The 15,980-nt window shown below is 47.1% G+C and overlaps 1 protein-coding gene across 2 annotated transcripts in view; it reads left to right on the top strand.

The window, feature by feature from the left end:
* The window catches only part of LOC100599005 (liver carboxylesterase 1), a 33,733-nt gene extending 19,947 nt beyond the window's left edge, over positions 1-13,786 (top strand). For both annotated transcript variants that reach the window (XM_012505076.2, XM_003263062.4), the window contains exons 8-14: positions 644-682; positions 4,721-4,861; positions 6,749-6,829; positions 7,152-7,299; positions 11,121-11,252; positions 13,236-13,308; positions 13,603-13,786. In XM_012505076.2, coding sequence (XP_012360530.1) covers positions 644-682; positions 4,721-4,861; positions 6,749-6,829; positions 7,152-7,299; positions 11,121-11,252; positions 13,236-13,308; positions 13,603-13,786 — 798 coding nt within the window. The remainder of the gene's footprint in view (positions 1-643; positions 683-4,720; positions 4,862-6,748; positions 6,830-7,151; positions 7,300-11,120; positions 11,253-13,235; positions 13,309-13,602) is intronic.
* The last annotated feature ends 2,194 nt before the right edge of the window (positions 13,787-15,980 follow it).

The following is a 15,980-nucleotide window of genomic DNA, read 5'->3' as shown; positions in this document are numbered from 1 at the left end:
AGATGCCTATAGGATGTTATTGAGAATCTACCATTCTCTATCATTCAGCTTTGCACAACTGTGTGTTGGCTTCACTCTTAGGCAGATCTATCTTCTGGGAAGGTTAAAGACAACAGCGCTCTAGAGTTATATCCTATCTACTTAGAAACCCTCTCTGCAAACAATTCCTGCAAAAGTTCCGGGGTAAACTCTATTGGATTGACATGGATGTATACCTATCCCTGAGCTAATATCCTTGATCAGGGAGATGGAGCACCCCAGGGCACATATAGATGCCTGAATTCATGGAGTGATAGGGAAAGAAAGAGGTCCCTGAAAAAGAATGGGGGTATTCTTCCCTGGGGAACAGGAAGGGGAGAGGGATGGGGGACAGGGCAGGCTCCAAAAGCAGGTGTCCTATCCAGAGCTCTAGCAATGCTGGCTCACAGTTCCTGGCCCATCCTTCCCGTGCTGGTGCCCACTCTTCGGTTCTACACCTTCACCCTGTGCTCAGACCCAGCAGAGCCAGAGTCCTGCCCACTTCCTCTGGGCCCAGCCAGCTTGTCACCAGGAGGGAGAAACTGACCCCTCTGTTGTCCGCTCGCTCAGCTCAGTGTTCTCCTGGGAAGCCTGTCACCCACATCCTCTGCCTTTGTCTTCACAGAATTTCTTAACTCTGGACTTACATGGAGACCCCAGAGAGGTAAGGACCTTTTGTTTCTCAATTGCAGGTTTTGAGTCTTAGCACCTTTAAGCTGCAATTAACTATGAGTGAAAGAATCCCCTCTCGGGTAATTATAGTAACTCCTGTGTGCTTGATGCTGAGGCCCAGAGAGGGGCAGTGACTTACCTGGGTAACACAGCCAGGAAGACTAGTGGCTGGCCTGGAACCCATTTTCCTGACTCCCAGTCCAGTGCTCCCAGGCATCACCTCTGTGTGCCCTGGGCTCTGCCCACTCCTTCTTTTTTACATTTTCTGCTCCCCAAAATGGCACTATGGGAGGAGGTTGAACCAGAACCTTCCACTCTCGGGAGGCAGAGATAACAGGGATGATTAGGCATGGAGAGGGGAAGCCTAAATCTCAGTCCAAGGACACTCAACTCGTCCCAGCACACAGGAATCTCCAACAGTATCCTCCAGATCTCCTCACCCCCATCCCCACCTCCCAGTGGGTTGACAGTTTCTGGTGACATCACCTCTGCAGCATCTTACAATCCTGTCCTCTCTGCTGCCTGCCTGGAGGTCACAGCACTCTCCTAAATGGTCATGGGTGGCGTACATGAGATTCATCCAGCAAAGACTTAATAAGCACTTCCTATGTGCCAGGACTTGTTTAGGAGCTGGTGATATAGGAGTAAAACAAGAAAGACTCCCTGCCCTCTTGGGACCTTCCATTACAGTGCAGGGAGAGTGCAATAAAAAAGCAAATCAAGTATGTATTCTGTTTGATGGTGTGCAGCATTAGGGGATAGAGTTTCTGGGTGGTTTCAATTTAAGTAGCAGGATCAGGGAAGGCTCAATGAGAAGGTGGCATTTGAGCCAAGCTCTGTAGGAGGCAGGAAGCCAGCTCTCAGGAAACCTGGAGAAACCTATTCGAGGCAGAGGGAACAGCCACTGCAAAGACCCTGACGGATGTGGCAGGTCGAGCTGGAGAAGACCGAGTGTGGGGACAGACTGGCTTGAGGCTAAAGAGGTAATGGGAAGTGGGAGAGGGATCGTTTAAAGTAGTTGCATTTGGATTCGGAGCAAGATGGGAAGCCTTTGGAGGTTTTGAACAGAGGAGTCACATGATCTTAGATTTCACAAAGGTCTCTGCCCCTGGTGTTCAAATAGACTGTAGGAAACGGGCAGAGTGGATGCAGTTGAACAGCTGAGGGGCTGTTCAGCATTGCCATAATTCAGGCAAGGGCTCCTGGCTGCTTAGGGCTATAGTAGTGGGGATGGGAGGAGTGGTTGGAGTCTGGATATTTTTGAAGGAGTAGCTGAGAGGATTCGCTGATGGACAGAATGCAAGGGGTAAGAAAGGGAGAGGAGTGGAGGATGTCCTGAGTTTTCTGACAGAAGCAAGGTCATACCCACACAGGGCAGCCACTTGAAAACTCTAAGTGGACAACAATCCCTTGTCATTGTTGCTGATGGCAGTCTTCCCACTTGGCTGCCACCCAACTGGGGCAATCCTGTCTCTCTCCTTAACTTTTATCCTTTTCTACTTCACATCCTCTCCCCAATTACATGTCTCATGGTGCAGCCAGACTAGCCTTCCTTAACAGAGTTAGAGCAAGTCACCCCCACTTCTTAAAAGCCTGACCTTCCTTATGAGACAAATTCCCTTCCCTTCATGGAGTTAGTCCCTCAAAACACACCTGCGTGCGCACTGTGCCAGACTGTGCAGAAGGTAGGCTCTGCACCTGTCCCTCCCTCTAGAACCTGCCCCCACGGTATTTCTCCAAGCCCAGAACTCCTGGGTGTTTCTGGAATTTACCCTGCATAGTTACATCTGTGTCCTTTTGCTCATGTGATTCCCACTCTTTAGAAATTCTCACTCCTTTCCTCACTTGTCACTACCATTCACTGCCCAGAGCCCACTGCAGGCGGGCAGCGCCTCCTCCACGTAGCCTGCCCTGCATCTTCCTTCCAGAGGGGCTGCTCCTCTTGCTGGCCTCTCAGGGCAGCCCTGCCTGAACTGCACAGCCCCTCAAGGAGGCCGGACTTGCACCCCAGTCCTGTTCTGTATTGTCAGCCATATTGGATTAGGGCCTGCGGCTTCTCCAGCTGGGTCTGGTCCACTTCACAGAACATTTCCCCCAGGCAGCCCAAACTAGCTCGTCATTCATTGGCTTTTGTAGAGCAGATCAAAGGTCCCGGAAGCCATAGAGTCTCAAAAAAGCCAGGAATTGTCCAGTCGCATCTGATATCCAGGAGGGAAATACAGCCCATGGGGCATGGAGCTGGGAAGATGGCACAGAGGACTGGGGTCTATGAGAGGGACGTGCAGCAACACTGCTAACAAGTAATACCTAACATTTATTCAGCCCTTCCAGACACCAGGTGCTGCGCTAAGTATTTTGCATGCATTCAGCCATTTAATCCTCGCAATAACTCACCTCTTAGATGAGAAAAATGAGGCCCAAACAGGTGAAACTCCCAGCCAGTAAGTAGCAGAACCAGGCTTCAGATCCAGTTAATCTGGTTTCAACGTCCATGCTCTGTTTTTAACACCACTGTTACTAAGTATGAAATGTAAGTGTACCCAGAACCAGCTGCCCTGATGGGAACACATGAGTCGGGCTCTCTCTAATCTGTGACCATATAAAAATTATTCATCAAAGGTAAAACCTAAAATTAGGACATGGATCAATATACTGTGAGTTCATCACTGATTCTTTTATTCATGATTTTCTCTCTAATAGGGAATCATGTCCTAGTCTAGGCTCCTTGAGTGATGAGGGTTTGGTACCTCCTCAAAGCCACCTGTGAATCAATAACAGCTCTTGTTTAAATACAGATAGATAGCACAATCTCTCCTCATTAATCATGGATTCTGCATTTAAAAATTCACCTGCTTGCTAAAATGTCCTTATAACCCCCAAATCGATACGGGTGGCACTTTCATGGTCACACACAGGCAGGCACAGCGCAGGGGAAGCTGGATTTGCATGATGGGCACGTTCCATCTGAGATCCGGCGAGGCAACCTTGTCTTCTTGTTTCATCTCTCATGCTAACAAATGTCCTCTTCGTGGTCTATTTAGTGCCATGTGTTCTGCATTTTTGTGCTTTTTGTGGTGATGTCACTGTTCAGAGTCGCCCCCAAGAGTAGCGCTGCTGTCTAGCGTTCCTGAGCTAAGCAGGCTCTGCTGTGCCTTACCGGGAAGGCACCTGTGTGAGACAAGCTTGGGTAGTGCTACTGGCCGTGCATTTGTTGTTGAAAAATCCACAAAACTGCACATCCAGGAAAAGGAGGAGGAAATTGGCCAGTTCATACGTGAGGCTGTGATTGGAAGTGCTAAAATAACACCTACTGTGTGTGATGGAGCTGTGGAAAGATGGAAAAGCAACTACATTGGGAGATTCATGAGATGATGAAGGAATTTTTAAAAAGCAGGGTGGACAGCACTGTTGTGAGGTTGAAAACTAAGGAAATTTACACTCGTGTTACCCAGGGACACAAAAATGGGAAGGCCTTTCCAGCTGGTGTTTTATTAAAAATAATCCTACTTATAATTAATTCTTTGTAAGACTTATGTATTACATAAAGTGTCTTTCAACAGAAACCCACACATAAAAGAAGGTTGATGAAAATGTTGTGGCCAGAGGTTTGCACGAATCTAACCCAGTATTTCTCCTTTGAGTGATGACTCTGTATTCTCTAATTCAGCACTCACGGGAGCTTTGTCAGAAGCAACTGCAGGGACTACCGAAAATAACTGTGGACACAGAGAGGGAAATGCATGCACTTCAAATTGAAATATATAGACATGTAATTTACATAGATAATACATGTATTTCAATCTGAGTGAAGATGTCTTCCTCTCCTCAACACCTGACCAGTGTCAGCCTCTGCCTGAAGTTCTGCCCCTGAGTCACACTACCCTCCTTAGTTAGGACCCTGTGTGTGTGTAGCCATGGCCCAAAGTCACACCAGTCTAGGGTGCTGGTCTCACCCTCAGATAGGCAGAGTTGGGGACATGGTTGTGACCTAGGGTGGGAATCACAGGCGCTCTGCTCCTCCCTCCCCTAGAGTTACCCCCACACCCCCACGGTGATTGACGGAGTGGTGCTGCCAAAAACACCCGAGGAGCTTCAAGCTGAAAGGAAGTTCCGCACTGTCCCCTACATCGTCGGATTTAACAAGAAGGAATTTGGCTGGTTTCTTCCAACGGTGAGAAGGTGCAGGTCTCTTGGAGGGACTCACCCACCCCCATCAGCCCTCCCGTCTCTGGTCCCAGGAGTGCTTCCCTCTCCAAGCACCCCTCTGAGTCCTGGGCAGCTGTTCCCTTCAGCAGGGTTAACATTTCCATGGAAACCTTCTCCAGGAGGGCACAGTTGTCACCAGGGTATCAGGTCCCTGGGATCTCCTCTCCCCAGACTCTCTGATTGTCTTCCTGTTGAAGAATCCTGAAGTGTCTATGCTCGGAGGGCCAGTAGAGAAAATAACTGTGCAGATGGGAAAACTGAGGGGGCCTGGGTAGGGGGGAAGGAGCTTAGGAGTCCAGAGAGGCAGTCGGGGGCTTCCTGGCTTCCCACTTTGGGCTGGGTAGGCATAGTTACCCCATAAATCACTCATGCTCTCCATCACCTCATTGAAAAGATTCAAAAAAAGTGGCTGCTTTTGATTTACCATTGACTTCTAGGGAACAGTAGACAGCAGGGTCTACTTGAGAGATGATGGTCAGGGGAGGGTGAGGATGGAAAAGTTACCTAATCAGGTGCTATCCTCAATACCTGGTGACAAAATAATCCATACAGCAAACTCCAGAGACACAATTTACCCATGTAACAAACCTGCACATGTACCCCCACACCTAAAATAAAAATTGGGAATAAAAAAGTGGAAGAAAAAAAGATTGACTTCTAAAAGTGAAAAAGCATTCTCCTTCCAGTAGAGAACACACAAAGCTGACCATGATTAAAGCAGTAGGACAGAATTTATTGGGTAACATGATTGCACAGAGGAAAGAAGAGTCCAGTATGGATTGGACTCACATCCCCAAAACTAACCCCTGGCGCTGTTTTGAAGGCTGAGTGTGCAAAGGGAAAGGCACTGTGGGCTGTGGAGAGGGACTTGGTCCATGTGACTAGACCGCCTGGATGTCTTCATCCTGGCTCACCTGCGGCAGAAACAAACTTCTCTTGTCTTCAGGAGAGGAAGCCATGCATTAGACTGCAGGAAGAACCCACTGAAGTCAGGCTCTACTCTTTACAAAGGGACTGGGAAGATCAGGAGTGAGCTCTCTGAATGTTTGCATTGCAAAGAGAAGGCTCTAAGGTCCTCAAGGAAATGGGGTTGGGTGATAGATTCCATCCCAAAGGGCAGCGAAAGTGTTTATCATTGCAGGCTTCTAAAGTAACTGCTCTAGTTGGGTTCAGGGGCCTGTCTGCTTCTCTCCAGGTTTTGGCTGGAGCAGAGTAAATTGTCCTGGCAGAGTTGAGCCTTCCCAGGCAGGCATGTTAAGGATACTGGGGTCATTCTAGGGACACGGCCTTAAGCCGCTAGAAGTGATGCTAGAGTTTGGTCGAGTCTCTGAGTGCAGAGGTTTGAGCAGAGTTGTTTTGTGCGAAGAGATATGAAGTTCGCCCCTCAGAAGGATTTCAGAGGTTATACCAAAGACCAAAGCCACGAAGGCAGGCTCTATGGCTTTCAGTGTCATCTGTGACACATGGCAGTACTTGGGAGGTCTGCGTCCTCTTCCCCAGAGCACTCTATTCCACACTGGCCTGGAAGACACCTTCCCTCTGCATGTCACTGACCACTGTAGGGATCCCAGCCTGAGACACACACACAACACACACACACACACACACACACAGCAAAACACTGCCAGAGCTTCTCCATTTTTTTTTTTTTGTAATTTTTGTAATGCTTGAGTTTCTGGATATAAGCCCATTTTATTCATTGGTTTTGCCCATTTCAGTAAAAACCCATGCCCTTAAAAGCCCCCCAAATTAGAGGACTTTCAGTCTGCATTGGTTTGTTTGGTTGGTCAGTTTGTTTCTTCTTATTAATTCCCAATGATTCATAAATGCTTAACTTTTTTTTTTTTAACAGTTGATGGGCTATCCACTCTCCGAAGGGAAACTGAACCAGAAGACAGCCATGTCACTCTTGTGGAAGTCCTATCCCCTTGTTGTAAGAGTCTAGGAATCATGCGAATTGGCTGAGACCCAGAGAGGGACAAGGACTTGCCCAAATCATAGAGCAATTAAGTGGCAAAATGAATTTTTTGGGGGCCAAAAAAATGAATTTTTGCCACTTCATTGCTTCCATAGAGCAATGAAGACTGGGGCCTCAGGTTTTCCCCCATCTTTTCACCTTCCCCACTTCACTTTCCACCCTAGCGGGGAGTTGCACAGGACTCGTGGGTTTCACCATTGAGGTAGGCCTTCCTGATGGGCTGGAGAAGCTACATTGCTCACCAGGGGGTGGTAGTCACTTTATTGATCTATTTTAGCACATTCCTAAGGAACTGATTCCAGAAGCCATTGAGAAGTACTTAGGAGGAACAGACGACCCTGTCAAAAAGAAAGACCTCTTCCTGGACTTAATGGGGGATGTGCTGTTCGGTGTCCCATCTGTGATTGTGGCCCGGAACCACAGAGGTAAGTCCTAGAGGTCGAACAGGGGAGGGATATGGACCCCACCAGCTTCTGTATCTGACCCACCTACCTCCCAGCATAGACAGATTGGAAAAAGCCAAGGGTCAGGCCTCAAAGGCTGATTCCATATGGCATGGGATGAGGTGCTGTCTTATTTTGGTTTATGCCAGTAGCAGACTGTGAGAAAAAAAATCCAGAGGCAAGTGGTTTTTTTACGGTAATGATCCCAGATAACAACAGTAGGGAAGTAGGGAAGTGGGGAAGTGAGAGAGGAAAGAGATGGAATCCAATCCATGATGCCTTGACAAGGGAGTATCCTCTGTGGACAACTGGAGCTGGGAAACTCTAGGAAACACTGAGAATACAGCGCTCAGGGGCATCCTATCTGAGCAGCAAGAGAGCCAGGGTATTTATCCACCAGCTTCCACTTGTCATTGGTTGAAGGCTCTTGCAAGGAGTTGTTTATTCCCTGTGACTTTGACTTGCTGCACACCAGGGAAGAGTAGTCTCTTATGACCAGAAAAAGGCCTCTTGCCAAGACCTAAAGATGCTCGAGGTGGAAGTCAGGCTGACATGCCCAGGAAGAGGGGATATGGGTGAGACACTGACAGCATCTGCTCAAGGGCTCCATGCCTGGAGTTATCATGGAACCTAGGGCTGCTGTAGGACAAATATTGAAAGATGAGTCTTGGAAGGTTTTTAAGGTCCAAGCTGGCTGCAAACAAGCTTGTTAAGTATTGGAGCTGGAAAAAGAGTGGGAGTCCTGCACAGGATCCAGAGGATTGTCCAGGACCAAGAAGGCCAAAAGGAAGAGCTGTGCTGGGTGTGGGGGAGGTGGTCTGAAGAATAGCAGTGTCTGAGGCTGGCTTTTGTCTATCTCGGTGTGTGCAGGAACACGCAAGCACAGGGCCAGGGAAGGGTCTATGCAGGACCTTCTACCACTGACGCAAGGCTGTGGGGGGGGGGCATGAGGTTAGGGATGTGTGGGCTCACCTAGAGAGGAGTGTCCTCTCCTGGGCGCCAACTGGCGGAGGCTCACAGGACTCCTCTTTTTCTTCCAGCTCTCATTCGCCTAGTCTGCAAGCCAGGAAATGTCCTCTCTCTAACCATGCTGGAAGGGTTTTTAAATTTAAAACTTCATAAGCTATAGCTAAAGCTGATCTAGCAGGTGCCCAGACACACCTTTGCACAGGAAGGGGCAGGTGCTCATAACTCTCACTTCTTCACAGGGTCCTGATAAAACCCTATAACCAGGACCACTGGAGTTGATCAGTTCTGTCTTAAACTTGGCTTTGCCCCATGCTCTGCGTCTGATCTGTATATAGTGTTCCCAAATCCATCTTCCAATAGTTTGATCAATACTGAACCTCTGTTTTTCATCTGATTTCCCATGACTTCGAGTTCAGGGTTTGTTGGGTTTTTTTTGCCAGGACTACACAGATCTTATCAACTTTCACTTATTGTTGTGTCTCACTCTTTTTGATAAAAACAACATTTCTGAACATAAAGTTAGTATGTTAAAGTTAATATGCAGAAAGTTTCAAAAAATATGGAAACACATACAGAAGAAACTAGATATCAGTCCTAATTCCCCTACCTGGAGGCAAGTGGTATAAATTTTTTCGTGCTTTCTTCTAAAGATTTTTCACGTCCTATATACTTTAAAAATCAATTTCATACTTTGCTTTTGTTCATAGAACACTATGTTGTGAAGATTTTCTGAATGTTGATACAAACTCATCAAAGCGTTCCTTATTCCATGAAATCGCTGTATTAAATAGTCTTTAATATTCCTATGCTATTAGATGTTTAGCCTGGCTGCTCACATTCTGATGCTACAATAACATTGAGCTCAACCTAATGTTTATAAGTCTCTAACCACATGTCTAATAATTTTCTTAGGATTCTTTTTAGAAGTGAATAACTAGGCTGGATCATAGAAATATTTTAGAACTCTTGGCAAATAATGCAAATTTGCATTCCAGTGCATAAGAATGTGGATTTCTTAATTCCCTTTCTCATTTGGGATACTAAGGTTAAAAGTTAATGCTGCCAATTTGCCCCACCAAAAAGAAGCACATCACCCTGTTTTCTTTTGCATGTCTTTCATGACATGTCTTTCATTGTCTCTGTTTCTCTTCTTGTGCCTATTTGTTATTGCCCAAAACTGTGCCCTACTATCCTCTGAAGACTTGTGTTGTGACTGAAGGGATTGTATGGATATCAATGGCTTTAGCCAAAAAGGTTTGACAAAGTACGTTTTGGGCAGCATGCTGCCTATAATAAGTTCCCTCATTCACAAAAGCTCTTTCCTCTATAGTTGACTCTGAGTTCCTTTGGAAAATGTTTGAATGGTAAAGGCAAGGTCAAACCCTCTTTTTAGCAAGTTTTGCTTGACCTTGAAGCAGCCATTTAACAGGTGGATTACAGAGCCACAGAAGGATGGCTTCTTCCCAAGCGTGCTTCCTGCTGAGCTGAGAGTGCAGGGCAGGAGGCTGACAAAGATGAGTGAATAGATTATTCTTCATTCTCACATTGAAATGACATGTGCAGGTGGGGCATGAGGTTAGGGATGCGTGAGCTCCCATTGTTAAACCCTTTTGTGGCTGAATATTTAAGGATGTTAAGAAATGATGGCTGGAGGTGGTAGCTCATGCCTACACTCTCAGCATTTTGGGAGGCTGAGGTGGGAAGATTGTGAGAGCCTAGGATTTCAAGATCAGCCTGGGCAACATAGTGAGACCCTTTCTCTACAAAAAAAAATTGTTTTTAAAAAGTGATGGTAGTATATCACAAAATAACATATATAATATCATCCCAAGTTTATATACATAAAAGAGAGATATGCTAAAATAAAAAAGAAGCATTCTCTGTGGTAGAGTTATGAGCGATGTTTTAAATTGATTTTTAAAATGGATCTTCAAAATGATTTTTAAATTATATAGGAGGTGGAAACTGTAAAGCGCTGAGGCACAGGACCAGGCTGCCCAGGAGGTAACCCTGAAGGGGCAGCGATCTGTGTCTCTAATCAGCCAATCATTGGGAAACTGGCATCTTCTTGGGGCTGGGACAGGAGAGCTTTGTTGGTGGGAGAGGAGGACAGAGCAGGAGAGAGGGCAGGGGAGAGGCAAGGTCACCCTTGCTCAGCCCCTTCTTTTCTCTGCCAGGACTTTACTGCCTTAACACCCTAACACTCCCAGGCCAGGCAGGCAGCAAGACACATAGGGACAGTGAGCTATAAAGCAGTGAGTGCTGCAGATTCCTGAGACACAAGAGGCAAATTGTTCCCTCTCTGCATATGTTTGTACTTAAATAGACTCGCGTTCATACAAGCAACTTGGATTTGCTTCAGTCTTCTCAGGATGCGTGAGAAAAACACTGCAAATGCTCAAACCGAGGCAGAACAGAAGACACCTGTCAGGGTGGAGATGGCATCCAAGTGAATGAATGCGAGTCTGTTATCAATGAACTATATCCAGTGTAACCAGATGTTACACTTGTGAAACGTCTTGTGAAAAAATGTGCCAGCAGGCAAAGGGGTTTACGAGGCTGAGTCAGTGTCCCTGCACCAGCAGTTATTTTAAATGAATGGACCCAGGGTTTCCACATTCATTCATTAAACATTTGTTCATTGAACAAATATCTGGCTCAAATTCCGCTTCCACTTCAGCTAGCTATGCAGCCCGGAGCACGTCACTGAGCTTTCTTGCGATGCTGTTTCTCTACTGTGCTGACAGCCAGAGGCTTCCTGCAGAGCTGGAGACCTTGGTAGCCTCCAAGTGTGTCTGGCAACATGAACTGTGCGTGAATCCTTGTCTTCTCAGATGCTGGAGCACCTACCTACATGTATGAGTTTCAGTACCGTCCAAGCTTCTCATCAGACATGAAACCCAAGACAGTGATTGGAGACCACGGGGACGAGCTCTTCTCTGTCCTTGGGGCCCCATTTTTAAAAGGTAATTGCTCCTTGCTGTCTGTGAGCTTGCAGTTAGGAGACTGACCTGGGTTCCTGTCTTGGTTGGTGGCCTTCAGCAATTTTGTCCTCTCTTGGTCTTGGTTTCCTGATTCTGTATAACAGGGTTGAATGTCATTGGGTTGTTCCCCGGCTTCCTCCCGCTCTAACACATGTGAGGGGAGATATGTATTCATGGGCCCTCTGCCACAGACACACAGAATCATGCTCTGTGACATCAACAAGACAGGTGGTGGGCGGGGTCTCCTGCAGGATTCACTATGACAGGGTTGAATGTCATTGGGTTGTCCCCCAGTTTCCTCCTGCTCTAATACACCTGAGGGAGGATGTGTATTCTTATGCCCTCTGCCACCCACATTCAGAATCCTGGGCTGTGTCATCAACAAGATAGGCGGTGGGACACATGGAGGGCCCTGCTGTAGGTTGAGAAGCCATCAGTCAATTTCCCTCTCCCAGGAGCGCTGAGAATGTGAGTGAGGGTGAGGTTAGAATTGGTGTTAACTCTGAGTCAGGTCTAATGTGTGTCGGTTTGTGTTTCTGTCTTTCTGTCTCTAACAAAACCTCATAAAAGTTTAAATTTAATACAATTAATAATTGCTAATTTAGAAATCACAGGATGTATGAATTTGGAATGGGAGAGACTTTATTTTTGATATGGTTTATAGTCAGCAAAGTGGTCATCCCTCAAGCTGGGAAGGTGCCTCTGGCCAAGCCCAGAAACAGGCTCATCGAATGAGAAGGGGTTGGGTAGAAGTTTATATGAACGGATTGGCTAAACATACATGTTCAACAGGTTACAGGGGAGCAATGGATATTCATGAAGACAGTCCTGACACATGTATATTAAACAAACATGCATGTAACATTGCCCTTGTTCACCTGGTGGTGGAGACCTAATATTTAAATTTATTACAATTAGGGCCTATAAATCCAAAGGTCTTCTCAGGACACAAAGCCCAGCAAGCGAGCAGCCTCTGTACACCGGCCAGGTCCAGTCCATGGTTGGTGATGTTCTTATCTGGAGAAAGTTACTGAAATCAGTCTCTTATGCAATCAAAGCGGTAGTTAAGTCTGGCGAGTCAGGGTTCTGTTTGTCTGCGTATCCCAGCTGCAGCCGTTGTTATTGTTTTCATTTTGCTTAACTCCAGGCCAGTGCTGGTTTAGCTGCTAGAGAAAGAGAAGCACCTCGTGGCAGTGAGAACAAAGTGGATTCTTTAAGGGTAAAGACGTAGGCCTGAACCCTTGCCCGACGTGGCCTTAGGACTCGTGTTTAATTTGGTGTCTTATTGTCACAAAGAATGTGTTCTCTCAGAATGATGACCGTTATTTTATTGCTGATGCTGGTGGTGTCTAAACCACAAAAGGGAGGGCGTATTATGAGGCATGTCTGACCTCCTGTCTGTTTCCAGGCAGGAACTAGTTTAGCGTTTTTCTGGACTCCCCTTAGCCCAGAAAGGGTCTGTTCAGTGAGTTGGGGGTGTTAGGATTTTAATTTTAGTTTATATTACACAATATTTTTAAAAATCCTTTCACAGTGTCTTCTAAGCCTTAACTCTCAGCTGTTACAGATCACATGGGACTCACCCCATGGCTGCTCAGGGCACACCATCACCACTGGGCATGTCCCAATTGTGCACACTTAGGAGGCTTGAGTTCTGTTATATTTCAGAATATGAATTGTGGGTTTGTGCAAGCGAGAGGGAAAAGACCCAAGAAAGAGCAACCCTGGGAGGTGGGGAAAGTGCATGGAATGATGCTTGCCCATTGCTGAGGCCTAGGTCAGCCATGCTCAAAGGTAAAGTACACACAAATCCAACAGGATCTTCTAAATGTACAGACCTCAGCTCAGTGAGTGTGGAGCATGTGCCAAGACTATATTTCTAGCAGGTTCGCACATGATGTTGACTCTGCAGGTCCATGGACCACACTTTGAGTAACAAAGGCTTTTTTTTCTCCTTCCCCACAGAGGGTGCCTCAGAAGAGGAGATCAGACTTAGCAAGATGGTGATGAAATTCTGGGCCAACTTTGCTCGAAATGGGTGAGGCTCTTGGCAAAGACAGAGCATGCCTGGTTAGGGTGGGGTCGGAGCATGCTTATTGGGAAGGGACAGCTTCTAAGGTTCTAGTGATCAAACTTCTGACCCTGTGACCATAGCACTCTGACAATGAGAGCTCTCTACAAATGGAGAGGCCGCCCCTGGAGATAGTGAACTCCCCATCTCTGGAGATACACAAACCTCTTGACAGAGATAACTTGGGCATCCTCGCACATCTCAGAAGATTGTTGGGAACACACAGCAGCTTTGGGGCAATTCTATTGATTTCGTTTCCAGAAACCCCAATGGCGAAGGGCTGCCCCACTGGCCAGAGTACAACCAGAAGGAAGGGTACCTGCAGATTGGTGCTAACACCCAGGAAGCCCAGAAGCTGAAGGACAAAGAAGTAGCTTTCTGGACCAACCTCTTTGCCAAGAAGGCAATGGAGAAGCCACCCCAGACAGAACACATTGAGCTGTGAATGGAAGATCCATCCAGCCTCGGGAGCCTGGAGGAGCAAAGACTGGGGTCTTTTGCGAAAAGGATTGCAGGTTCAGAAGGCATCTTACCATGGCTGGGGAATTGTCTGGTGGTGGGGGGCAGGGGGCAGAGGTCATGAAGGAGCAAGTGTTTTATTTGTGACCCCAGCTTTGGCAATAAAAGATATTTTGAAAGCAAAATCAGTGCTTGTGTCTTGTACTGGAGATTAATCCATCCTCCGCAGAGACAGGACAATGAAAGAGGCAATGTGAGAAGGAAGCTGGCTTTGCTGGGGATGGTTTGGCCTCAGGATGAGCAGAGTCTAGAGGGCTGGGTCGTGGACAGTGCTCAGGGGAGCTCTGGGCCTAGTGCATGCTTCTGAGCCCCAGACAATTTCCAACAATAGGATTTAGGAGTGCCAGAGTGCAGCATCCCTATCCTCCATTTGGAGCTGCCTATGGAAATGGAAGTGGCCCAGGCTGAGAATTTGCCTGGATCAGGGAAGAGAGAAAGGTGCCGAGGTGATCCTGTGGCACTGTTGGATGGCCTTTATTGACTCTTGCACAGGTTTGCAACACCTTCCTCAGTATGTACACTAGCCTCCTAGACCCCTCCCTGGGGCTGTCTCTTTCAACAGCTGGTCTAAACTCCCTCTGTAGCCTGGACCACTTCTGTTGCAGACAGTGACCACCTTGGAGTAAGTCTCCAGAGGGTCATCCTAATATTGTGTCTTTCAGAAACTCAGGGGTGATTTCTGGTTTCTGCTATAATGTAGAAAGCTCTGAAGAGTGTCACTCCTGCCTTATCAGAAAGAGAAAACTGGATTGTCCTCAAAATCATAACTTTTCCTGCACCAAATAGCTGAAGTTGCAAGGCACATGATTACCCTGAAACCAATGGGAAGAAAAGCACTTGGTGGAAATGTGGGATGTGAGCACTGGCTTACCTCTAACCTGTAGGCAGTAGATGGAGTGACCATAATGAGCAGAAATACTCTATGAATTTTAATCAGTGCTGAAGGCCAAGTGTAGGCCACTGTGAGAGTATAAAATCTCTGGGAACCATGGGCCCAAGGAGGAGTTGACTCCCTTCACAGACTCTACCCAATGGACGTCTATCAGGAGCTGACAAGAAAGATTGGGGTAGATAGTAAGACTGGAGAGGGCCAGGCACGGTGGCTCAGGCCTGTAATCCAGCACTTTGGGAGGCCGAGGTGGGCAGATGATGAGGTGAGGAGATCGAGACCATCATGGCTAACACAATGAAACCCCGTCTCTACTAAAAATACAAAAAATTAGCTGGGTATGGTGGTGGGCGCCTGTAGTCCTAGCTACTCAGGAGGCTGAGGCAGGAGAACTGCATGAACCCAGGAGGCGGGGCTTGCAGTGAGCGGAGATCATGCCACTGTACTGGCATGTCACCTAGGCGACAGAGCGAGACTCCATCTAAAAAAAAAAAATTCGCCCTAGGCAGAGCTGCAGGGGAGGGTGCCACGCGGGCTCAGGGCCTGCACATGAGTAGCTGCCCCACCTGGTGCTGCCCCAGGTAACGCATCTACAAGACGAGCCTCCCTTCCCCCAGCAGGGACAGATCCCACTGAGTCCTGCCCCGCGTGCTCTGCTAAAAGTTTGTATCAAGTGTGTGCCTCATTATTCCCTGCGACGGGAAGGGCTGGGGAGAAAAAACCTACCTTGCCACTTGATTGTGTCAAAATACAAGGGAATTCATTGCAAAGAGCTCGCCGTGCTCCATGAACAGGGTGGAGCTCAAGTCTGAAATTAAAGGATGGGTAGGAAGGGGGACGGCCAGCCACAGCGTGGTGGAAGTGTGACCCTGAGCAGTGGTGGCAAGGGGGCCAGCCCACGGGCAGCAGGGCTTCTGTTGGCAAGGTTGCTGGAGCACACCGTGGGTGCCTGGAGGACAGCTTATCTACCTTGACATGTAGGAAACAGACTTCTCCCTTTATAGGAAGATAATGCCATAAAATGTCTGTCTACCTATCTATCTATCTATTATCTATCTCTCACCTATTTAGCAATTATCTATCTATCATCTATTATCTATTATCTATCTAATCTATTTATTTCATTAATTACATTTATGTAATTGTATTTCAAGCTCTATTTACCTCCTGAACTTTTCATGTGAGAGACTATATTTATTCAATATATGCTTTAGGTACGTTTCATTTGGAT

The sequence above is a fragment of the Nomascus leucogenys genome, chromosome 2 (genome assembly GCF_006542625.1).
Source record: "Nomascus leucogenys isolate Asia chromosome 2, Asia_NLE_v1, whole genome shotgun sequence".
In the NCBI taxonomy this organism is placed as follows: Eukaryota; Metazoa; Chordata; class Mammalia; order Primates; family Hylobatidae; genus Nomascus; species Nomascus leucogenys.
Note: the sequence above shows the minus strand (reverse complement) of the source record. Positions and strands in the feature narration are given on the sequence as shown.